Source organism: Corylus avellana, chromosome ca6 (assembly GCF_901000735.1).
Source record: "Corylus avellana chromosome ca6, CavTom2PMs-1.0".
Taxonomy (NCBI): domain Eukaryota; kingdom Viridiplantae; phylum Streptophyta; class Magnoliopsida; order Fagales; family Betulaceae; genus Corylus; species Corylus avellana.
This window is the reverse complement of record NC_081546.1, coordinates 342,118-367,676: the sequence shown is the minus strand read 5'-3', so window position 1 is coordinate 367,676 and position 25,559 is coordinate 342,118. Positions and strand designations below refer to the sequence as shown.

The 25,559-nt window shown below is 35.7% G+C and overlaps 4 protein-coding genes and 1 long non-coding RNA gene across 8 annotated transcripts; 3 read left to right on the top strand and 2 right to left on the bottom strand.

The window, feature by feature from the left end:
- Positions 1 to 67: 67 nt before the first annotated feature.
- Positions 68 to 4,632, top strand: LOC132184453 (transcription factor CYCLOIDEA). Of its 4 annotated transcripts, none has more exons than XR_009440562.1 (2): positions 68 to 1,958; positions 4,344 to 4,632. XR_009440562.1 is itself a non-coding variant. In XM_059598095.1 (2 exons), exons 1-2 carry the CDS (start codon positions 732 to 734, stop codon positions 1,890 to 1,892), a joined length of 1,044 nt encoding a protein of 347 aa, XP_059454078.1. In that variant the 5' UTR covers positions 68 to 731; the 3' UTR covers positions 1,893 to 2,104. The 4 variants fall into 4 exon arrangements, 2 of the variants coding, with proteins under 2 accessions (XP_059454078.1, XP_059454079.1); XR_009440561.1 differs by lacking the exon at positions 4,344 to 4,632 and adding an exon at positions 3,118 to 3,206; XM_059598095.1 differs by lacking the exon at positions 4,344 to 4,632 and having other exon boundaries at positions 68 to 1,586; positions 1,704 to 2,104.
- LOC132184454 (uncharacterized) lies at positions 1,575 to 3,158 on the bottom strand. Its single transcript, XR_009440563.1, has 3 exons — positions 3,067 to 3,158; positions 2,784 to 2,866; positions 1,575 to 1,665 (listed from the first exon to the last, which is right to left on the bottom strand). It is a non-coding gene; the product is annotated as an uncharacterized LOC132184454 (long non-coding RNA).
- Positions 4,633 to 8,887: 4,255 nt separating the features above from the next.
- LOC132184390 (uncharacterized) lies at positions 8,888 to 12,826 on the bottom strand. Its single transcript, XM_059598014.1, has 7 exons — positions 12,706 to 12,826; positions 10,971 to 11,033; positions 10,796 to 10,875; positions 10,309 to 10,417; positions 9,831 to 9,990; positions 9,564 to 9,727; positions 8,888 to 9,486 (listed from the first exon to the last, which is right to left on the bottom strand). Exons 1-7 carry the CDS (start codon positions 12,706 to 12,708, stop codon positions 9,145 to 9,147), a joined length of 921 nt encoding a protein of 306 aa, XP_059453997.1. The 5' UTR covers positions 12,709 to 12,826; the 3' UTR covers positions 8,888 to 9,144.
- Positions 12,827 to 14,619: 1,793 nt separating this feature from the next.
- Positions 14,620 to 15,327, top strand: LOC132185798 (CLAVATA3/ESR (CLE)-related protein 12). The gene has a single exon (XM_059599591.1). The coding sequence runs from the start codon at positions 14,791 to 14,793 to the stop codon at positions 15,157 to 15,159; it is 369 nt and encodes a 122-aa protein (XP_059455574.1). The 5' UTR covers positions 14,620 to 14,790; the 3' UTR covers positions 15,160 to 15,327.
- A 7,709-nt stretch (positions 15,328 to 23,036) lies between these two features.
- LOC132183895 (uncharacterized) lies at positions 23,037 to 24,973 on the top strand. Its single transcript, XM_059597361.1, has 2 exons — positions 23,037 to 23,132; positions 24,467 to 24,973. The coding sequence occupies exons 1-2, from the start codon at positions 23,037 to 23,039 to the stop codon at positions 24,971 to 24,973; spliced, it is 603 nt and encodes a 200-aa protein (XP_059453344.1).
- Positions 24,974 to 25,559: the final 586 nt, after the last annotated feature.

The following is a 25,559-nucleotide window of genomic DNA, read 5'->3' as shown; positions in this document are numbered from 1 at the left end:
TACTTTTGCGAAATCAATTCGTAGCCAATTAGCTTTAAAGAAGGTCTATGTTTGTACAAATGGTAGTAAAGTATGAACATATGCAACTCCTTTTCGTCTTTCTTTCTTTTTGTGTATGTGCAATAGATTAAAAAAGAGAAATAGTATCTAAAACTAAAAACCAGATGATGAATTATACATGAAGGCAGTCATAGAAGAAAAATGACATTTGGTCGCCCAGTCAAAGCAAGTCTAGGCTTCCGAGGCAGTAAAGCAGGCTAAATTGTCATAGGCCATATATAGCTGTTCCATTCATCATATTATTGTCCTTTCTCTTTCTTTCTAGAGTTCCTAGAGGTGGCCATATCTACACTTGATCATTAAGCTTCGGATAATACCTCCCAAGCTCGCTGCTTCTCTCTTTTTTTCTCTCTCTGTGCTAAGAAGAGGAAAGGTTGCTGTCAAGCTCCCCACCTGCACCCACGTGAAGTGTCATCTCCACCCGGCCATTCACACTTCCACTGCATGCCCATCACCTATATTTCATATCCACACACTCCCACAGTCTCTCTCTCTTCTCTTGCCCCCAAGCTGAACCAACCTTCACTTTTCTGCAATAAAAGTTGGAAGCAGCTTAAAGGAAAGTTTTTCAAGTCTCGATCTATCTCCTGTTTTTCTTCCCTTCCCTCTTTACTTACCCAAAATCAGTCTTGTTAATTTCATCACCCATTTCCTCTTAAGGTTATATAGACATGTTTCCTTGCAGCAGCGGTTCCAACCCTTTTACAATATACATGGATCATGGAAAGAGTAGCTCAGGACAGGAAGAGCATCCCTCATCCTATTCACCTTTCGTTGTGGATGATGATGATCATGAGCAACTATTCCTGAGTCACCTTCTTTCACAGCAGCAGCTTTTTGTGACTACTACTACTACTGCTGCTGCTTCTCAAGCTGAGACTGAAAATGGTGTAGCCGCGGCAACAGATAGCAAAAAGGAGGCGAGTGTGCTGGCGGATCAGCAGGTTCCTTGCAAGAAGAAAAGTAAACAGACAGATCCGGCGGCCAGGAAGAGAAGTGGAAAGAAGGACAGGCACAGCAAGATCTGTACAGCTCAAGGCCCGAGAGACCGCAGAATGAGGTTGTCGCTTCAGATTGCGCGTAAGTTCTTCGATCTTCAAGACATGTTAGGGTTTGATAAAGCAAGCAAAACCATTGAGTGGCTTTTTTCCAAGTCCAAGACTGCAATCAAGGAGCTGATGATGATGACACAAGTGAAGCCAACTACTACTACTACTGATCAAGATGCTAATATTATTAATGCTAATGTCTCAGTTACGTCCGATAGTGAAATGGTTTCTCAAAATGGCGATTTTTTAAGCAGAGACAAAACCAACAGAAAACTACATAGAGTAATTGCAAGGGATTCCAGAGACAAGGCAAGAGCAAGAGCGAGGGAGAGAACAAGGGAAAAATTGATTATCAGAGGCCTTGAGATATCAAAGCAAATGGGTCGACACTTATGCTCATCTAGTACCGCCCTTGAAGAAACAGATCATCATCATCATCATGACGAGATTATGAAATCTGCCAATCAAATCGATTCTGTAAGCATCATTAATGCGGGTGCACCCACCACAATATCATCTCTCAATTTTAATTCCCAAGACCATTTCCCTGGATTTCCTGCAAATTGGAATAACAACAATGTTGTTAATATGCAGTCTTTTTGCTGCAGAAGGGCAAACGGGAATTCAATTTTCATGACCACCCAAAGCGCCCAAGACCAAAACCCTAGTTCAATTTTCGTTACGGACTCCTCAAATCCTCTACACCAAAACCCTAGTTCAAACATTTCGGCCACTTCAAATAATTCCTTGCATTCTTATTTTCTACAACACCAATTCTCTTGAAATCCTAATTAATATCGATCGATCCAGTGCTCCTCGATCTCTTCGGTGCATGAACGACAAATTAAGGTGTGTTTGTAATTACCCTTATTCAACTGCTATTTGTTCTAATGAATTGTTTGCTGAATATTGTAAAACTCAGCTCAGCTCTTGCCCTGTGATTTCTAATTGTACTGTGGAGTTTAATTTGTTTTGTCAAACATCATTTTGTTGGATTGTGTGATCAATATTATTTTAATGCTTAATCATTCTTATATCTATATGTGTTGTTTTCTGTGAAATATTCAATTGAGGTAAACGATGAAGACAAGATCCGAGCTTAGGACCTCTAACTATGATATTGTGTTTAATGACCATTTATCTCAAAAGCTTGAATTTATAAGAAATGATTGGTTTAATCAATACTCTAACATTACACAACTATTTACTAGAAAGCCGAACTGTTAAATTATTAGAGAACCAAAATTGTATTAGAAATCAAAAACCAAAACTGAAATTAGAGAAGCTACAAGGAGGAGTCATGAATCAATTCGATATATACAATTTTAGGTAATTCCATCTCTTTTTCGTTATACAGAGGACATGTACATGGGCTACATATTGACAAGTAGTACTTCTGTTTAACCTAGATGCCACATTTATCTTGCAACTACTAGTTTGATGAGTCACTTTCAGTGGATATACTAGCTAGTCATTCAGGGTACATCTATAGGACTGATGGAAAATGATCAAGTAAAACAAAATAAAATGTCCAGATCGATGTATAGGTTGTATGCATGAATGTCTCACGCAACCATGCATCATGCATCCTATATATAGTTCCCATGCATCTGGATCTTGGAGTGAGATTCAAATTGAAAGAAAAAAGGGAAAAGAAAGATAGAGTAAAATTACCAAAGACGAGGCTACTAGCTAGTGGTTGAACTCTAGCTGCTGGTTCTGAATATTGTTTTGCACAAGAGAGATCTGTTCTATGGCTGTAGCACAAGAGTAAACTTGATGGTTGGAATTCCATATATATGTACTCGGAGATGCAAGTCCCAAAGAAGACATAAAAATCAGCCACTTGATTCTGTTAATTATCTTAATAGATAGATATTGCGTTAGAATGTCTAGAACTTTATATATACAAGTTCCATTAATTTTTGCTGCCACCAATTTATGAACTTCTACTTACCAAGAAACTTGTGCACTTTAGAGAACTTGTGATGATGATTTGTTCTTACAGTTGACTGCATGACGGTAATCTAGTCAAGAAGAGGAAACAGACTATGGTGACTCGTCAGAGGGATTGGCAGATAACATTCTAATTGATACTTAAGTCAGTGGGGTATTTCAAAGCGAAACCAATGAGGAAATAGACTGGAGAGAGAAATATGTGCATACCTTAGAATAGGGATCATTACCTTCATATATAAGACTGCCGTCGTCAATATGGTAAGTAGACTTGATATGGCAAGGGTCGAAGGTCAAGGTACCAATATAAAAAGTGGCATATACTTATGAATTGCTTTCCTTTGGAAATGCTTCAATAGCTCATATTTTACTGAGTCAAGTTTAAATAGGCAAAACCTTGAATGGGAGATATCCTTCCTTTCATGGTACGTTGACCTCGTGTACATTGGACAGGTAACCATCGGTCCAAGGACGAATAATGCTACAAGTTTCTCTTGTGTTCTCCCTAGAATGATGTGACTCTTAAAATCACCATTAGACTTGTGATTGATTGTTATTGAATTTTGACCCAATGGTGATTTTAAAATACACATCATTCTTGGAGTGATATAAGAGGAACTTCTAGAATTACTCATCTAGGGACCGTTGGTCTATTACTCCCTCGAGTGAAGGCTGGCCTATCAGTCACTTCAGCCTAAGGGCAGATATACCTTCTTGGGCTCGAGGGGTAACGGGTTTTGCTGGGCTTGAGTGGGTTGTGCAGGCTCGAGCATACCACTAGTAAATAATATCACCATATATGATTGATAAGAAGCATGTTATGTGATCATTTTGTCGTGCAACTCAAATGGGAATATTGAATGGTCTTATGATTGTAAAGCGAGCTATTAATTGAGCATTTAGACAGGGAGATATGGAACTAAAACACAAGGCAGAATCCGTAACTATGTTGCTCTATTTAAGTCACTGGCAAGGCCATGCATTTTACGACTATCAAATATGTAAGTAGATGCACTTGAAGGTACATCATTAAGAATGAATATCTGGAAAACTGTCTGTCAACTTGAGATCAACTCTTACTCATTCTGTGGCACTAGTTAAACATTTACACAGAATTATAAAAAATAAACATCCCCATAGCCAGATATCAACTTTGTTTTAGTTTTACACTTGGGCAACAATTGACGTATTTCAGATTATATTCGTTTATTATGTGTTAACTTTTTTTTGGGTTAGTAATAATTCAATTAATTAAACAAAACTGAAATACGAATGAAGGAGTGGGGGCAGCCACAAAGGGACCCGAAAACAACAAGCCAGAGTACAAAAGCAGCCACTCACAAAGAAAATAGATGACAGAAAAGACCTTTTAATTACATATATACCTTTACATATGCAGATGTTAATTTGTTATATACATGTTTAGAAGTATCCTGGAATCCACCGTTTTTCGTCTCTAGCAAATATCAAACATGATAGTTTAACCTAAGACGCACGACCGGAAAAGAAAAGAAAAAAAAGAAAAAAGAAAATAGACCACATGAATATATATTGTTTCATGTCTTTTAGAAAATAAATATGGCTATCTAATAACCCACTGTGTATAAGAGAAAGACCAAAGAGTCAACATGTTTCCATATATATGCAGCATCACTTTACCCGAACAAGCTAGAGAAGTCAACGTATAGAATAATTTCAAGAATAACGTATTGAAGAATATATTTAAGCCATACCGTGTGTATTGAGTAAACCTTCAGGAAGGAGCAGGTTTTCCTTTAAATTCAAGCTAACGTTCACTGCAACTTGACGATAGTGCATTTATATTTTGCCTGCGCAGCAGATGGCCTGGGGAAATCTGTACGTCCCTTCTTGTATAGAATAATTTCAAGAATTTAGCATTGATCAATTTAATGACGCATTTCCTTATATATATATATAATACATATTTACTTTTTTTTTTTTTTTTTATTGTTAGGATCCCGCCCTATAATTTTAAAGAAATTGTAGATTCTCAAATTATAGAATCTAAGCCGTTTGGGTATCAAAATGCTTTGAAAATGACACATAAAATAGGTAGCAAGTTATCGAGGTAGCAGAAAATTTTTTATTTCCAAAATGATTTTTCTTCACTTTTGCAGAGTGACTTATTCTTTAAAAAACCAAAAAACAGTTCTTGGTTAAAATCTTTTTTCCACCATGAACCCGGTAAAAATATACTCAATTTTCAACTGTAATATGCAAACTTTTTAATATGTGACATTTTCGAAGTGTTTTGATGATTAAAAACTAAGGGAAAACATATTTACATCTCTCAAATTGACACCCATTTTGCAAAGGCACCATAAAATTGACGGGAGATGGTGCGTATGACCTACACATGGTCGACCACACCCAAAAATCTTTTGGGTATGGTCCAATTGAGGGGGTGGTACTTCATTGGCTTTTAGGAGTGGTCTAACCATTCTTTAACCTTCATTTGGCCATCCCTAAAAGCCTTCGGGGGATGGTTGACAATCCTTTTAGTCTTGAGGGGGTGTTTGGCCACTGAAAACGGTAGTCAACCACCTAGCAACCACCCACCCCATCCCATTCTCCCCGTTTTGGAGGTGATCGAACCACCCTTGTGGTCGACCACCCCCTAAAATCTTTTGGCTTTGGTATAATTGAGGGGGTGGTACTTCATTGGCTTTTAGGAGGTCTAATCATTCTTTAACCTTCATTTGGCCATCCCTAAAAGCCTTTAGGCTTTAGCGGATAGTTGACAATCCTTTTAGTCTTGTGGGGGTATTTGGCCACTGCAAACAGTAGTCAACCACCCATTAACCCCCCTCCCCCTCACATTTGTTAAATTTCTTGCATTTCTCCCTCCAAAATCTAGGTAATACAGACATTTCAAGTCTAGTACATGCATGTGTAAGTCAGTATGACACTTTCTATCTATTTGAATGCCAACATCTAATTGAGGAGTCAAATCGCAATGATGTTGTAGTTTAAGGGAGTCAAGTGTCATAAATTGATTGTTAGGTACATTATTTGCAAATGGTAGTTTAGGGCAATTCAAGTTCAAAATATGCACGTGTAGGTTAATGTATGCTTACGGATGGAATCTTTTGCAATAAAATGGTAGTTTGAGAGAATCAAGTAATATTACACATGATCATAGTTTGTGGTGTCTTTGAAAAAGAGGTTAATTCTAGGGTATAAATAAATATATTTTCCCCTAAAAATTAATCTTTTATTCAATCAAGGATACTTTGTTATTAATTATTTATAATTAAATTACTAAATAGTATTTAATGGGTGAAATTAATTATTTTAATCGACTTTTTGGTCATTCATTATTTACGTTGTATTAGGCTTAGATAATCAGGGTTAGAATATTAATCCACAACCACATACATGCTCATGATCAGCCCAAGCCAATCGAGATTAGGGTACACCTTTATACGCATATTGGATGCAGAATAGAATGAATTTAAAAAAGGGAACAAAATATGGTAACAGGGAGCAGCAATGAAAGCAAAACTGTAGTTTCATCAGATTAACGTCGTTAAAAGTGAGGAAATTAAGAGTCATGGCAGCGGCAGACACTGAACGTACCTGCTTCAGCTACGGTGCAGCCTGTAATAGCTACTTATCAAAAAGAGCTTTAGTCGCCTGCAGCTTGAGTACTGATAGTATTAATTGGTAACAAGTAATGCAGAAGCCACAGATCGAACCATTATTATTGTTCACTTTTTGCCGATGAACAACCAGATAATAAGATAAATATGCTTCTACTTCACCTGCTATCTAAATTCTAAACTGAAAAATGCTCAGGAAAAAAAAAAAAAAAAAAAAGAAGAAAAAAACAAATTAAAGAAGAAAAAGACGCTCGTGGGTCCAGTTTTGCTTGTTGCACTTACTTAAAAAGGATCCAATAATTGTCACAAACTTTTTTGTAATTAAAAGTAATTTTTCTTTTACAAATTTTTTATTGACTCAAAAATTAAAGTAAAGAACAATTTAACTATATATATATATATATAAATCTTTTTGAACTCAACTCCAGATCGAGCCAATAGAAAAGCTTCCTTGAAAACATGTTTGTCTTGTGCAAGACAAGCCTAGGCGATCTATTAGCGATATAGATAAGGGAAAATCTAGGCAGTCAGTGATATAAGGTAAAAAATATATATATATATATATAAAAAAAAACCCGGAAAATAGAATAAAGAAATGGAAGTGAAAGGATCAAAGTAGTTGCGTAGATAGCGGAGAAGGAGATATGCAAATCGCAGTCAATCTAATTCAGACCTTTCTTCAAGTAATTGTAACCCTACCGTGGGATCCATATATAATAATATATCATGGGTGTTGGTCGGCATATAAAAATCCATTCCTAATATATATATATATACGTTCATCATCGATCATGCACTTCTGAGTGATATATTTCCATGCAGTAATTGTGTATAAATTATTAGCACACAAATATATAAGTGGAAGAAACAGCAGGCACTAAAAAAGAAAGTAGGATGATTAGGTTTTACTGACCTACAAATACTATGGTTGCAGCTAGCAGTTAATCACCCTTCAACATTGGAGAGGATTCTTTCGTCGCCCAAAGCCTTAAACCCCACAAAACCATTCAGGAGAGGAGAAGATCGAGATACCTGTTTTATGTTTAAACTTAGAAAAAAAAACCTGAAATTTTTGGGAGCTGAGAGAGAGGGAGATTGACGTTGAGAGAGAAGTGAGAAGAAGCAAAGAGCACCCCGGCCAAATGATGGGTTTTGAATTGGCAGTGCACAATAACTGGGGACCTTATGTTATTCATTTTATATCTATTGTTTAATGATTCAGTAGAGAAATAAGTTAGTTATTTGGATTTGATTAGCTAGTTTTGACTCAGTTGCGTGATCTTATTGCAGTGTTAGGTTGGGTTGTAGGCTTTATAGGTGTACGGAGGAGTTTCTGTGCTGCTAAAAAGTGAGAGGAATCCAACAAGATCTAAGCGTACATCCACTGTGTCTCATTATATATATATATATATATATATATATATATATATTCATGTCTGGGTGCTGAGAGCCGAAACTCCTTACTTAAGGATCCCCTCTCTCATCATCATTCCCTGCTCTCCTTAATGATTCTGTCTCTGTTTTTCGCTAACTACAGTGCATCTCTTATTGGGACAAGAGTTTAAACATGTAGTCGTTGAATTAGCTGCAATTAGAGCTTGAGCTACCCGGGCCCCCCTTTCATTGATTGCCTTTCACTGTGCACGGCCCAACCATGACAACAGTATTATTGGTAACTAAATTCATTGCTCTTTATAGCAAGAAAAGACCCCAGCTTCCAGACATTTTAGATAGATAATACGGACAACACCGATTCGATCCATAACTTTAATTTTGACTTGGATAATATGAAGATGCAGTTTATAAATAATGAGGGAAAATTATATTTTACATCCAAAATATAACCAATACGGCACTTTTAACACTTGCAAAATTTATAAAGTACACTCTCCGTTGGTTGTTTCCGGTATGTGACATTTTTGCCCTTATTCACCCCAAAATGCCCCTGGGGCAAAGTATATTTTTTCCATTACAAATGCTGAAGTGGAGATATTAACCTGTCTGATATTTTGTCCCAAAAATGCCCATATCCAACCTTCTAACGGTTATTTGCGTTACTCCGGTTAGTTTGTGAAACTTTTTTTAAAATGTTTATTTTTAGAAAACTTTATTTTAAGTATATTTAACACATAATTTTAGTTTATTCTTAAAAAATCTCAACCAGATGCCGTTTCCTAATTATTTTGTAGGCTGAACACATCAAAAACTTCATCATATACTGCCTTTTAACAAGAAACAAGAAGAGGCAAAGAAAAGGGAAGTAGAGTATTCATGTGGCGATAACGTCTGAAGTGTAAAAGCTTGACACATACAACACCCAGTAGACAACAATTATGCTGATCGAACTCTATATATACATACTCCATTGCCACTATGAACAGGCCAAATCAACACCAGATGATGCTCTAAAGCCCACTATTATAAAGAAAAACAGCGATTTTATCATTCTAGGAAACTTAATTTCCTCTACGCCTCCGTGAAGTAACGGCACTCTGTGACCATGATGATGGCTTGAAACCCCCTCCCAGTATGTTGGATGCAGCGGCTGCACTAATTCTCCTTCTCTTGGATTCTAGCCCCAATTGTCTCTTCGAGGACGTGGAAGACCCAGATGACCCAGAGAAGATAGAAGCAGCATTTATCAATGCTCGCTTATCCTTCCTATTTTTGTCAAACTTGCCGGAAAACTTCACATGGGCTGCACTGGCAGCATCTTCTTCGGCTGGTGGAAGCAGTCGTATGTTGAGGCCCCTTTTCCTTGAAACAGCCTCTTCTTCAGCAACTCTTTTCTTTTGATTCTGTGAACATCCGAAAATGAGAAACTGTCTATGAAAGAACATGAAAACGAAGAGCTAATATGACCTCAGTAACATACTCTAAGTTGTGCCCGAAGAGCCTTGTTGAGGGCATAGTCATCTGAATGCCTGGCATCAGATACTCGCTGGAGGCGTACTAGCACTGGCTCAGCTTCTTTCTTCTTCTGCAAATCCTCTTCTTGGTGTTCGAGACGATAAAATGGATCTGCTAGTTTACCTCTTTCTGGGACAAAAGAAAATTGAGGTTAAGATTTGTAAAGAAACATCACAGCAACACAATAAGTAGGTATGAAAAAAAAAAAAAAAAAAAACCAATCCGAACCAACCTTCATCTGCAGGGAGTGCAAAGGTCTCTGCATCCTCAATGTCATACTCCTCAATCTTTCGTTGGGCCCCGCTGATGATCACATACTCACAATTTTTTGGATCCGTCTGAATAACAATCTCATGTTTACAGCAGGCGGACTTCATCGCAAAGCTCCATATCTGAAAGAAGCATGCCGACCTTAACCGTCAATTGAAAAGACAGGAAACACCAAAAATTAAGAAAGGCCAAAGCTATCTCTCTCCTGAATTCTCACAGTAACCACAAAGTAGTGAGACTCACTTACAATAACAAATAAAGAGATATATTAAATATGACTAGATGCATTTAGACAATATGTCAGAAAGTGCCTACATGTCTATTTGTGTGTGTGCATCTTCCAATAAAACATGTCGTGAATATCATCTTTAACATATTCACGGTCCTTGCAATCCTACATCACACAGTCAGAAGCATCTGTAATCAGTTGCAAAACATACCTTTGTAGAATAATAATTTCCCACTTGCTTTTTCTCCGCGTTGAACCTAACACCCTTTGCAATCATAGAATTGCATCCACCACACCATATATTATAGGGCATCTCAAACCTGAAAGCAAGGCAAAGAGCACTTAGGAATTGGCAAAGAAAGAAAAGAAAAAATATCCAAAGATCCATAGAGAAAAAAAAAAAGAAAAAAAGGAAAGAAAGATTTTTTTTTTTTTTTTAACAAAAAGATCTACAAAAAAGAGCCCTCGGTTTCATAAAGAAAGTCCCTGCAAATATAAGAGGTTGGCAGGCAAAACTCTAGTTGCCCACCACCATTGTAAAGTGTGTTAATGCCCTGGGCGCATCGGGGCTCTCCTTTTCCATTATCAGCCAAAGCTTACAAGTCACTAAACCGTATAAATATCTTTACAATACCAATGCAAGCTTTTCGAGACAGACATACTATCAGGAACTTAAGGGAATGTGTATGATGCCTTACCTTATAATCAGTATTCCTTGGTCTAATTTTCTTGCTCTCTCTCTCAGAGCATGTTGACCATGGAACTTGTTCAAAGAACCCTGAAAAGAGGAACAATTGTGAGAAAATTTAAGTACTGATGCACTGTCATAAGGTATTTTAACAAAGTAATATAGAAACTACAGTCGAAGCATACCTGACTTGGGGTCCATTCTGGAGGATAGTAAAAATTGTCTGCTCTAGCAGCTGCAAGTGAAGACTGCAGAAATCCAAGCAAACCAAGTTTAGCAGATTCAATGAATGGGTAGGGAGAAGATTGATAAAAGCAAAAAGAATCAGAAAATGCGAAGGCATCATTTGAAAATGACTTTGAGAATTACAGTTTCAAGTCATACATGAATTATCACATCTCAGAGCTTCTGCTCATAAGCAAAACTGATCTAGAAAATACAAGAAGTAACCCTTCAAACATATAGAAGTAAAAGGGTATCATCACTTTGAATGGTCACCACTAGATTGAGGAATCAACGATGATCATTTGGTTCAATTTTAATGGAAAAATACATTTGTGAAACCCTCCTCCCATAAAAATAGGATAGAGGGTAAAGTCAATTAGTTCTGTAACTTGCCAGTTCACCAAAAGGATGTTGTAAGTGCCCTATGAAGATTTACATCGAAAATTGTGATAAGCAAACATGGAGAACTAATATAAATGTCGGATGATGCCATTTATTCCAGTGCAACAGCCTTAAATAGTTCTCAATTTAGTTGACGTCAACACTATGGGCAGTAATAATATTTGATCTGGACAAAAGTAAACTATGCTAGCTGTAAATTTCTCCAAAAGCATCATGCACCTCACGCAATATCCTACTATCTCTAGCTGGCTCTCATTTCAAAAGATGAATCTCAAAAAGCTATATAATATGACCCGAGTTGATATGATAACCTAAGTCATTTAGAACAGATCTCTTCAGCTGGAAAAGAATATATATTTTAAAAAAAAGGAATCGTGCAGCAAACAAACAGCCTTTTCTGATGGGGGATGGAACCCTTGGATCCATGTGTCACCTAAAATACTTTCTTTTTTTTTTTTCCTTCAAAAGTACAAATGACATTGTCCTTAAATAGTAACCATAAAGTCCCTAGAGACAAGGGCAGGAAATCGCAAAGAAGTTAATCCCATAAGCACACCATTAAGACTATCAGACAAAACTTCAAGCTCTACAAGATGACACTCCAATTCAATCTTTTTAGCAGCTTGCATTGTTGGGATATAATTTCAATTATTGTTCACAAACGAACCCTAATGCCAAAACAACGCAACTGTTGAAATTATTTCAACCAATTCCAAAGACATGCCCCGATATCAAAAGGATCAAAAACGTTAAGCACAACGAGAACCAAAAATACAGGTGAAATCTTAAACATAATTCTAATGCAATAATCACAAATAGCCAAAACTAATCATCATCAATAGCAACTAGCAAGCAAACAAATTCAAGTTACATCTACAAAATTGATTAATTTCTCTGATTATAACCGATTTTTTCCTATGATTCAGGACCTAATTAGTCCGGATCATACCGGGTTTTTTTTTTTTTTTAATAATCATCAGAACCATCTTTTTTTTTTTTTGATAAGTAATAATCATCAGAACCATCTAATCGCTAATACAAACTAAATAACGAAAAAAAGCTAAGAAATCCAATTAAAGCAACTAAACATCAAAATCTGGTAAGCAAACCAGAAAGGTAAGGCATGTAATTCAACGCCTAGGGGTCTTTTGAGACAAATAAAAACCCTAAAATACATAAGAATTGTGTGAAATTAATAAGAATCACTATTCCCAGAAATAAAAACGAGCAAATTCAAACAAAAACCCTAAAATGATCATCTTTGTGATAATTAAAGATACAAATTTTGCGTACCATCTTCGCTTCTTCGAATCAGGATTCCGATGCGCAACGCCGAGTTCTGAATCGGACCCCGAAAGAAATAAACTACGAAAGAGGACCTTTTCGCGTTTCAATCGGAAAGAGAAGGCGGTGGCCGTATTGTTTTTGTATTACTTTTCTAGCCCTATCTTGTTGACCGTGGGCTTTAGTCCTTTACAGTGGAGTCTATTGGGCTTGGCGAAATGATTATTGGGTCGGATCGAGCATCGCCCCACCCATCAATCAATAAGGTCCAATATGTTTAGGCCTTGGGTTAAGGCTTTGATGAGGACCTCTCACCGCCTTGTAGTTTTCGGTTTACTTTCACTCTTTTGGGGGCTAGGTGAAAAGTCAACTTAATAGCAAATATTAACTCCAATATTATTATTTCAAAAAAAAAAAAAAACCCAATATTATTGGCACAATTTTACATGAAATCAAATCAAACCCATTAAATTTTAGATAAAGTTTTCTTTTACAACTTGGGTTGGAGTAATTTTTTAAGAATTTATTTATTAAGTTGACGTGTATCCGAAATGTATATACGTAATTTTGATATACATTCTTAAAAATAAATATGAGAATTATATGCTCTATAAAAAAATGTATGTGAGAATTAAAAATTCATGTCAGAATTACATGCAATTTAGATAGATATCAATTAAATCAACTAAGTTAGAGAAAGTTATTTCTTCCTAATTTAGAGAAAAATTTGATCCGACACATATAAGCTATTTCTAATGAAATTAGTTTCTTTAAAACTTAAATAAAAGTGTCACGCAAGTTATAAATCTTGTAGTATCATATTAAATTAAAAAAGCTAGCTTGATGAACATATAGCAAGAGGATTAATTAGCCCTTCCCTCAATGCATGTAAAGTTTTATGTTCACTTGGAACATGTGTATTGGTAAGAAGAAAGCTAGATCCTTATTGAATTTCAAATATGGCTAACAATTTTTTATACGACTTATAAGTCTAATGTGAACTTAATACAAAATTAATGGGTTATGATTTAGGGATCTGACGTTTGGTTAAATGAGTTGAATTAGGGTTGACCTATATAGTCTTAATTATACTCATATCTCAACATGATTCAAACTTGACACTGGACATTTTAAGGTTGGCAATTTTTTTATACAACTTACGAACTAGACACAAAATTAGCAGATTAGGGTTAAAAGTGTATAACATATTTAATTAAATAGACCAAGTTAAAATTGACTTGTATAGTCTAATAAGTACTCATACTCTCAAATTGTCATCCCTAATTCCAAATCATTTACAGCAATCAACATCAATGAAAAAGCTACCTTAAGTTGCTGTTTCCCAGCGTGGCTTGGATTGATTGCTAGTGGTTTTTATGTTATTCTTTTCACCATAAGTGAACAAACTAGTTTTATCCATAGTCATTTCAAACCGACATGATGCCATGTCCTAGCTTGTTTATTTATTTATTTTTTAGACATTATAGTTCATCGATCGCCACTTTTTCCATACAGTTGATAGATTGCTTTGCCCATAGAAAACGTGGATAGCATATTCCCCACCTTTATATTTAGTTGCAATTCACTCAAACCAGTATGGAACTTTCCTTGTACCCAATATTGCGTTGTGATCCTGCACCTAGAGATAGAGAGAGAGTGAGTGAGATTAATTAACATTTATATATTCTACCTATGTATCAAAAATATTCAAGAAAATAATAATAAGCACAATCATGCATAATTCAAGCTTTGACAATCGACAATTATGATCCTTTTTTATTCCTTTATTTCGAAGAAACTTTCATTGGGAAAAGGGTCTACCGGCCCCTTTCTCTCTCTCTCTCTCTCTCTCTCTCTCTCTACACTCTCTCCATAAATAAGCATAAAAAGGTACTCTCGAGTCTCACATGGAAGGGAAAAAAAAATGCACACACACATATATTTCAACACTCTCTTGCATATCTTATATTAGTTCATTAGATTGAATTGCTGTCAAACAAACCACGAAATTAAAACCTCTCCCTTGAGTTCTTCCTCATTCCACTGCTCCATGCTTCCTCTTCGATCTCCCTCCTCCACGCCTCCTCCTCCACCATGGCCTTGAAACTATCTCGAATGATCCTTTTCATTCTTCTTTGGCTCTCTCTCCTCTTGCTATTGTTTCACGAATTCCATAGTCTCAAGTCCAAAATCAACCACAAACAAATCCCCACCATAAGCAGCTATTCATCGCTCATCTCTCGCCACCCTTTGGTCATCAGCAGAAAAGTTCTAGCCAGCAAATTCGACTTCACCCCATTTGTAAAACATCATCAACAACAACGCACCCACCACCGGAAACCTTCACCAAACGAGCACGTGCAGCCGGAGCCGGACCCCGACCCGGCTGAGAGCGAGATTGATCCGCGTTATGGCGTTGAAAAGCGCCGTGTCCCCACTGGTCCGAACCCGTTGCACCATTGATGATCATTACGATATCTCAGGTGAACATACAAGAGAGAAAAAGAAATGGCTAGTGGAAACTTTCAATATTGCTTGTATGATGATTTTACATCTTTTTCTTTAATTATCAGGAAACACCATTCTAGAGATGATGGTGTATGATATATATTTGAGAGTATGGGGTTTGTACATGTATTAATTAAGGTTATTGTTGTCATAAAAGGAGAGAATACTACACAATTTTGGTTGCTAGTGCTTGATAATTACCATGATGATGATTTTGGTCATTTTTAATGTTTGGTTTCAAAGAAACATGAGTAGCTGTGACGGCACGGCACATTGCTGGGGGAGAAGATTTTCAGCTCCACCATAATAATTCTATTTATTAATGAGGGGGGTTGGTTAGTGTAAAAGCTTTGCTTCCTTTAAAGATTAATATATGACAGCAGTGTTCAAAACACGTGACGGGTTTGGTGGCACGTGAGACCCTCTTTGGTTGCACCGACCATATATATTATAACAACTTAACAACAACGTACGTCCTTAATTTGCTATATAATTTCTACATGACCTAATGTTGGGAATCAATGTTCAATTAAAATTAGAAACAAATTACTGAACTCAAGACTCAATGCCGCTATCCGAACCTTGCGATGCCTTAACAATCTATTCTCCTTTGTGAAAGTTCATTTATGGTATCTAAGAGCAGGCTATATGATGGCTAGCTTTCAATAAGGAGATGATGGGAAAAAGACAGTCCATTTTTGTAAACTTTGTTTCTCTATATGTAGATGACTAGATAGATGTCATATATATTAATATAATAAACAAATTTTCTTCTTCTTTGTGGTGGTAAATATATAATTAGTAAATTAATGACTTTGTTATATGGTAGTTGACTTTGCGAGAATCTATCTATATATTTAGATTGATACTAATTAATGTGACATAACTGTAGATGGATTTACATATTTAGTGCGTAAAAAAGCGACCCCATGTTCTAGATCATCTTCTAGTGGGATGTTGTAAATGTTAATGGAGCACCGAATGGCGAGGGACCCTCTATCTATCAACTCTGAGAAGGCTGTGTCAACTAATTAATCACACAAGCACTTATGAACTCCAAACCAACGAGACATGCTGCGAATTAAGGGCCGTTCAAGCCTCCTCCAATAATTTTACAGTTTCAATAATTAACAATTCAAATAATAACGTGAAAGAATTTTTATGGGTCCATCTATTTGAATAAGTTTAAGACGTACAACTCACTGGTTAGATTCAGATTTCAACAATTTACTACCGAAATTACTAGCTAATAAAATCCCAATTTCTTATTGGAGGATCAAAACATGAATGATGGGTTCTTGAATATTATATATATATATATATATTGAAACCGGCGGCATGTCCTCCTCCGGGATCCTGGTTCCGACTTTGATAAAGGAAAGACGAGTTAATGTGGCATCAATTATAATCATACGCGCGCCTAAGTTTCTTTTACCTTTTTTTCCTTTTAAGGCAATAAAGTAGTGTTTGTTTTCCCCTAGCTAGCTCACGGACGCATTTATTTTGGTAGATTTTACTGTGTTTCAAACCAAATTAAAGTTCAAATTACTTACATATGTGCTTAATTAATTAAGGATCGATGCTTAATTAACTACAACCTCAATTCAATAAACAGGAAAATTGATGAGATCTAGCGAGCCTTATCCTCCTTTTAGATCTCTACCGACAATATAGTCCTCGTCTTTTGGAAGTAAAAAGAATCAAAGATTAACACCATTGTCTAATTATAGGGTGTGAATTGAAACTAGCTAGTTTGCAAGACAATTTCCATTTTCCATGGTTCGTTCATACACACCTCAACCGACCAACAAGTTGTTCTTTTTTCTTTGTTGGAAAGGGTAAAAATGATCAACCTGCTTTTCTCCCCACCGCCTTAAAAGCCATCATAGATTTTTGCCAAATATCTCTTTGTAATCTAGGTTCGCTGTTTAAGTCATCATAGTTTCTAGAAAGAGGTGTGAGACATAAGGCCCTCTCTTCATCAATTTAATTTGTTATATTTTTCTAGTTTTTTTTTTTTTTTTTTTTTTCATAATAAATTCATTAGAAATATATCCTTGTTCATCGAGAATTAATATATATATTTTTTTATTTGTAATAATAAGAAATTCTTGAGTACTCTTAAAGATGTTTAATTTGTATTGGCAATTCTGATCATCTTAAGATTTGAATTTGTAGCCTATATAGATAAATTGAACGCATGCTATAAACTAAGTGTTTTGGAATCCATGATCAGGAAAACATAAAGAAATTCAATCTCTTTTCTTGATCACTATTTTTATTCAATTATAGATAATGAAAACAAATTAAAATCGTGAATTACTACTCTTCTTACCCTACACCTTTTACTAATACGTCAATTTCAGTACAAAAAGTTTCTTTTAGCGCTTATCTTTCCTTACATAATTGTCAAAAATAACTCCATTTAGGGGAGCCACACTTGAAGATTCCCTCGCATCAATGATCAAACCACGCCCAGCATCAAAGAAATCAAGTTGGAATGGACTAAACACAGAGTAATGATAATATCATATTTATATCCATCCTACAACGCTGATGTTGTAGAAATAGTTTTAGGATAAAAATGAGGTTTATATATAACGATATATATCCTAAACATATAGACCCAATAAGCATGTAATAAATAGAAGAAATGGTATATATATACTACATCTTCATTCTATTGGGCTAATGTAGTAGTAGCAATTAGCCATTGGATCAACCATTCTTGATTTTTTTTTTTTTTTAAAAAAATGATAGGCACTGTCATATCAATCCAGTGAAATGAGGATATAAGATGATGGTATAGTATATAAATATATCTCAAAACTGGCTTATTTTAGACAATTAAGGTTCAAGCATCTTGGATGTATTTTTTTTCGAGAATTACGATTCTTGATAATTGGGGTATTTGATCTGAATTATACTCGGCTTATAAAAATGAGACTGCGGAATCCACCTATATATTCCGAACAATTTGGAAATTTGTGAGACCAATTACTTATTTGGGTCCGCCAATTCGGACACCCTAATTATAAGAAATCATCATCGATCCTTAATTGATGAATTAACCATTTAGACAGAGAGACACGATCGACCTCCTTACTGGCAGTGACAAAGCAATATATATATATGTGCAACATGATCGAAGATGCGGCTGCTGGCACTGTCGCCGCACACATGATGGTCGTGTGCCCCTACTACGCATCCACTTAGTAGGAAATTACTCCACTCCAACCACAATGTGACGCACCAACTTAGCGGTGCCGCTTGGTGCGATGCACTGCATATCCACAGCAACATTTTATATCGATAAGATTATGATAGACAGAAAGAAGGGGGATTGTATTATTTGTCAGGGCCGTACCAACAAGGGTTTTGCCGACTGAAATTAGTTTTTCCCAACAAATGCAATCACATCTTATGAAAACAACATTTTGATGAGGATATCCATCCGGGGGGACAAAATCAGCCCTCCCACGGTGTTGTCAAACTAGAAATAGGTAAACGTTTCATCACATTTAAGACAATTTTGAGGGATAATAAAGGTGTTAGTTAACTATCTTGTAATGGAGCTATTGAATGATGGGCCACCTAATGAAAAGGTTTTCTCAAAACATGATTTCCAAATTAATGTTGTACAACATTAATTCGATCCATCGGTGCGGTGCAAATTAACTATCCAATATTATTTATTATTTAATATATCGATCACGAGCCTTGGAAAATTCATACCCACATGAGCTGGACGGCAAACTAATTTCATAGGTACGTGTTCAACACGATAAAGCTATATATACATAAAAATAAATGCATGCATGACATCTGCTGGATTAATTTATTTATAATTGCAATTATTTTAGTATTTGTTTTCATTGATTTCGTATGATCAGTCTTTCTTTTCTTTTTTTGGTAACTTATTTGATGTAATTTACCTTCTTCTAACTTAGCTAGCTATAACTTTGATTACGAAATAATTTCACTCAATTTTATCTGAAATTAAGAGGATCATATTCCATTATTCCCTCCTCAAAAAAATGGCCAGAATATTGTTGAAGTGTATTTTTGGACAGCCGGACTGGCAACTAAACTCCTACAAAATAAGAGTAAGAATCACCGAAAATCGTCAGTACGTCGCGAGGGAACATAAAAGCTTCCTATACTAATTAAGTAAGTAGGATGTTTGAAAGAATGAACCAAATAGAGAAAAAGTTAAGGAGGGTGGTAAGGTAGCGTGGAGTCTTCCCAACAAAAGAGACTAGTTCTTCAAATTTGTCATAATTAAGACGGGGATCTCACCAAAAAAAAGAAAAAAAAAAAACAATTATATACTCTAATTCCTGACAATCAGTTTGCAAATAACGTCCTATAAGACACAATGAAAATAAATTATAATGTTTTAGAATATAAAAAACTATTAATCCTACGTGTCTTGTGGGATCAAAAGTGCAAGTAATTTTTTTTTTTTTATATGACTAATGCTATAAATTATATTTTTATCTTTTAAAGATTTGGTCCACAATACTGACATGACAGTACAAACCAATTTTTGGATCCGTCATTGTTAAAAAAAAAAAAAAAAGTAATGCTATTTAATTGCCTATAAAACTATGATATTTAACATTAATTTCATTTTTTGTCAATGTAAAAACTATTATATATAACATTAATGTCAATATTAGTGACATGGAAAATACTAGTGCATTTGACCATCCAAATTAGCGGTGGCAGCTAGGAGCAATTTTTATTTTTTATTTAGATGAATGTGGCCGGAACAATTCAATAAGTTGACTTAATGCTTTGTTTTTTTTCCTTGATGTTTGAATTCTAATGATAGCAATCTTATTGAATTAATACTACCAAAAAGATGATCAACACGTCTTGGTCCACTTGGACAAATTCAATCGAATTAACGAGGAAGTGGTGGAATTATAAATAATTCTTAGTTTATGGCGGGCCCATGAGAAATTATAAACTCTCAAAATCATTTAATTAATATACAACCTCAAACCTACTATAATAAATAAATCGTTAAAGAAGAAAACATAATACATAAACAAAATGGTATTTGTGTAAAATATTAATAATATAATTAATAGTTGACTTCTATTCATAAAAAATAAAAAATAAATAATTTGGTGACCAACATGGAGTTCATACTTGGTACGTACGTTGAACTTAATTACATCCTTGGCGTTGACCAAGAGAGCCCAGAAGGCATGTGTAATCGTGATTACAACTGTACTGATCAGAAGGCATGTGTAATTACTAATAAGTTATTCAAGAATACTGTAAAATGCATTTCAAGCGTGAGTAATAACCTGAATTTACAAGCATAGTAATGCACAATTCTTCCACAAATTCAAAAAACAAATTAAGGAATTGCAAGAAATTAAAGAAAATACAAAGTTTAGGTGACCCAATTGTCCTTATTGAGCTTTAAATAGAAGTAGACTAGAATCATAGCCCTCAAAATAAAATTATAAAGTTATGTCTATTTTACTACACACTGTGGAATATTACCCTAATTATACCTTACCAAAGGTGGAAAGGTCCCCCAAAAAAGTAATTATATATATATATATATATATATTAATTTTTGCTCCCCCAAATAATAATTTTTTTTTCCCCCTCCAAATTAAAATTTCTAGTTCCACCCCTATACCTAACCATGCCGATTCTCATTTTTTTGCGCTAATCTTCTCTATTAAGATATTTTAACACTATCAAATATTGCTGACCTAAATTGTAGGCAATTCAATTGTAGGGGTCCTAATCCTTATAAACCACACCCGATTTTTGTGTGACATGGTAAGTTAACTTGACAATAGTCAAATACAATAGGGTGATACAAGGTTGAATGTCATGGAGAAATTATTTTCACTAATTTACCTATAATTAACCAACAACTAACCTAATTTAATAACAATATAGTCTTTATTGGGCTAAAGACAATGAAGGCACAAAGAAGATGTGAGAAGTCTTCCCCTACGTTTCCCACCTCCACCGGACAAAGCTAATTACGATCACAAAAAATAAGAAACCACCTATATATATATATATATATATATACAACCAAGCGTCCACCAAATTTGCATTGACCAATTTCAGGCAACATTTGATGAAATGGTACGTCTAATTTCCGAGCATGCCAGCCACCAGTTTGGTTCATTACCCCTAGCAATCGGCCTGTTCATCTCGGTTGCGGCCATGGTAGCTTTATGTGCCAAACATTCACGCCGTGCTTCAGTAATTACAACCAAGTCACCTCCGGTGTCCCCTAAGAAACTCGTGACAAGTATTAGAAACAAGGCAAATCCATTCATGTACAGGGAAAACGATTGTGATGAATCTGAAGCTGATCATGATATTGGTGCTCAAGTAATGGAGGGGCGCCGGGGCTTCGGAGAAGGTGGGGTGTGGCAGAAAGGGATCTTGATGGGTGAGAAATGCCGGCCACCGGAGTTTTCTGGAGTTATTCATTATGATAGTTCCGGGAACAAGCTTTCTGAGCTGCCGCCAAGGTCGCCAAGGGCCAGTCCCTTGCCAAGTTTCTTGTTTCCGGAGGCTAAAGGTGCAAACTAGTTAGTGGCTCCTCTCTATATATGTGCACATTTTCTGTACGTAATAAAACTACTTTCCTGTACAAATTGCAATGCAGATACATATATAGTTGTTCAAGTTAATTATATATCTTTGCTCATGCCAATTTCCAGTTAAACTTGCTTCTTCTTCTTTGGTTTGTTGGTTGGATTTGGATTTTTAGTAATTTTTCGTTCAAATTACTAATTTAAAAGAGCGTTTATGGAGTTTAATTACCTCCCCCATCAAATGAGTGAGTTATATATTTAAGAGACTTTCTCTGTTTCTCATGTATCACCGCCTATGCTGCCATGTTGGCCTCCCGATCACAAACAACCAACGCCAAATTTAGTGGTTTGTTGAATCACCGAAACGTGCCTCACGTAATCCAATCCAATCTCCAACAAATTCAAACCCGTTTTCTATGTGGCCCATTATGAACGTGGCCCAACTTCATGTGGGTTTGCATATGGCCTGGCTCCGACCCCGTACAACTTTTTGTAGCCTGCTCGGCTGCTCCACCGTGAAGGTCCCGAGTCCCGACGTAGGAGAAGAGTGGCTAGATTCTGTGCGAATGGAATAAAAAGTTTAGGATTATTTTTAACCGTTGGATTTTATTTGATTGATGTGGCACTATCTGGGCCTTGTATTGGAATTTGGAGAGTGTTAATTAATTGATTTTACGAGACTGATTAAGTTTTTAACCAAAAGGAGAACCAAATGGTAGTTGTCAATAATCAAATTGACACGTACAAGGAATTCCATAGATTGCGTTAATTATTTCATAAACAATATAACAAAAAAAAAAAATTTTAAAAAAGGGTGTGAGTTTGAATACTGGTTTCAACTGTAATTTCATTCAATGAGTATAAATAAGCTAGCTTTTTACAGCAAAGAGAAACAAACTATACATTTGAATTGAATGTGAGATAACGTACTGTGTAAATTCAAATACATTACAATGGATAACTATTCTAATAAGTGATAGCATTTACAAGATAACAAGTCTATTTCAAATACTTCAACACTCTAATCTTCACGTTCCTTATCTTCGATCAGCAACTCTAACACTGCAAGGACTCGTATCTGTTGCTATGGCACGTCTCTATTAATTAAGGGCGACAGTCACCGGGTGGACATACATGTCGGTGATCTTCTTTTTCCTTATATAGAGAGGCTCCTTAGCGGCCGTCAATTAGTATTGGTGCAAACTTTGTTGCTTGAATATTTACAATTGCAAGCATATGATCATGGCAATTTCATCCACGTCGGAATCAGATTGGGCATGGCTTCCAATGGACCTCCTCGATTCGATTCTGCACAAGCTGGCCTCGCCCATTGACCAGGTTCGTTTCGGTGCCGTATGCAAGTCATGGGGGACAGCGGTGAAAGAACGACCACGACAAGGCACTCAAATTCCCATGTTGCTGGTTCCCAGCAAAGATGTTGTAATATTTGTTACAAACATTAATTTTTTAGTCATTTAAAAACATTTTATCATTTAATATTATCTTCATGAGTTTTTATGAGAAAGAAAAAATTCAACTTTTAACCATTTTTGGTTTGTAACCGTTTGGTCATTGACATTGTTTACAAGTCATTAAATATTGTTTTGACCATTTGTCATTAACCCATTTATTTTTCCTTACCGTTAGTGACCGTTAGAGTTCTCAAGTTTTTATGGGTTTTTGAGAACAAGTTTTATAGTTGGGACTCTTTATACCTTATGACCGTTGGTATTAAATTCCTATCAAGTTTTATACAAAGCTTACGTTATCTTTTTTCTAACAAAGATTAGCACTATAAAAGAAAGTCTTCTCAACATCCCACGAGAAGATATATGTTTTGCAACATAAGTTTGAAAGAAAAAAAATTATATTCTTATATATATATTTTTTTATGATTAGTTTACTTGGATACATATAATATAGCCACATAGAAGATTTTTCCACTTATATTGTCTTCTATTTCTTGTATTTTCTCTATGTGGTTTTTCATCAAGAAAATCAAAGGGTTGTTCTACTAGTCTTCGTTATTTGGAAGTGCGTTCTTAACGAAGTTAGACGCTATAGTCTAATCCTGGGAGGTTGCGTGTCAAAGGATCCGATCGCACTGAGTTATACACTCCGGGAGGCACGAATCAACTTTTAAGGACAACGCTCTTGCGTGATTCTATAGCATTTATTTTATTGTTAATTTTCATATTGTAATTATTTTATATCAATGAGAATTTGTGCACTATCCAAAATTATTTCCAACAAAAGATAATATCAAGAAAGCGCGGAGTTTATACAGCATCACCGACCAGACAATCTCTGACGTTAACCTCCCCATGCCTTACAATAGTAGAAGATGCTGCGGTTCTTCCTTCGGTTGGTTGAGCTTTGTAACCAACACTTCGTCCATTACCCTCTTCAACCCCTTCAAGAACAAGAAAATCCGTCTCCCACAGCTTCAAAAACTCAGAGGCTATACAACGAAGTTAAGTAAGCAGTATACAGTCCAAAAAGTCACATTGTCATCAGACCCCACTACTCTTGCGGACTCAGACTGCCTTGTTGTGACAATATTTGGTGAATTTAACCATCTAGCTTTCATGAAATTAGGTGATGATTCTTGGACTTATGTGGACGAGTATAAATAGTCAGTGTTTGGTGATGTTTTATATTATAAAGGCCAGGTTCTTGTCCTTGATCATAGAGGTGAGCTCCTATCCATTGATGTTAATACCAATCAAAAGAAGATACTTGCCACGAGAGATTTGAGGTATGCTGACTTGACATATCTGGTGGAAACATCTGGCGGAGATCTGTTGGTGGTACGGAGGTGTTTGGATTCTTGGCGTGATCAGGGTATGACTGATAGTTTCGAAGTGTATAAGCTTGTGCTCGACCATGAAAGTGGAAGGGTGGTAAAACGGGTAGAGGTGAAGAACATAGGAGATGATGCATTGTTCTTGGGAGACAACTATTCTATATCTGTTTCCGCTTCTGCCTTTCTAGGCTGTCGCCCCAACTTCATATATTACACCGATGACTACATCGATACTATGCCATACTACCCTAATGGGCCGATTGACATGGGTATTTTCAATTTGGAGGACAGAAGCATTCAACTACACTACAAACCAAATCCTTCCCACAAGCATAAGTCTCCCCCAATTTGGATTCTACTCCCTATGTTGTAGGAAAATAATACTTTACTAATTTTAATTGGCTGGCTTAGATTTTGTTTATCTATTTTTTAGCATCATATGTTTGAATTGCTTTTCTATTATATTTGTTCGTGTTTAATGTCATTCCAAATATTGAGTGAATCATCATAATCTGAAACTAGTTAAAAATATAGATTGTCACGAAAGAATCATTTGAAACCAAAAACATAATGCATACATTATTGTATTGTCAATTATCAAGCACCATTGTAATTAATATGTAATATAAAATAATAAAAAATAATTTGGTTAGGTAGAATAGTGTTTATCTAACGATATTATGAATAAGTAATAATAAAAATACAACAAATTGAAAAGAAATGATCATTTATATTCATTTATTAGGTGATATTACAGGAATGGCCAAATTTTTTAATTGGACTAGAATCAGATTTCAACCCTAAAGCCTAACAGTAGGGGTGGCATTACAAATGACAGCAGAAGGCGATCAAAGATAATAGCAAACTGTGACTAGTGAAGAGGCAAGACCTCCAAAGAAAACAACGAATGATGGTCGGTGACTGTTGAGTGGTTCCGAAGACAATGCATGACAAACAGT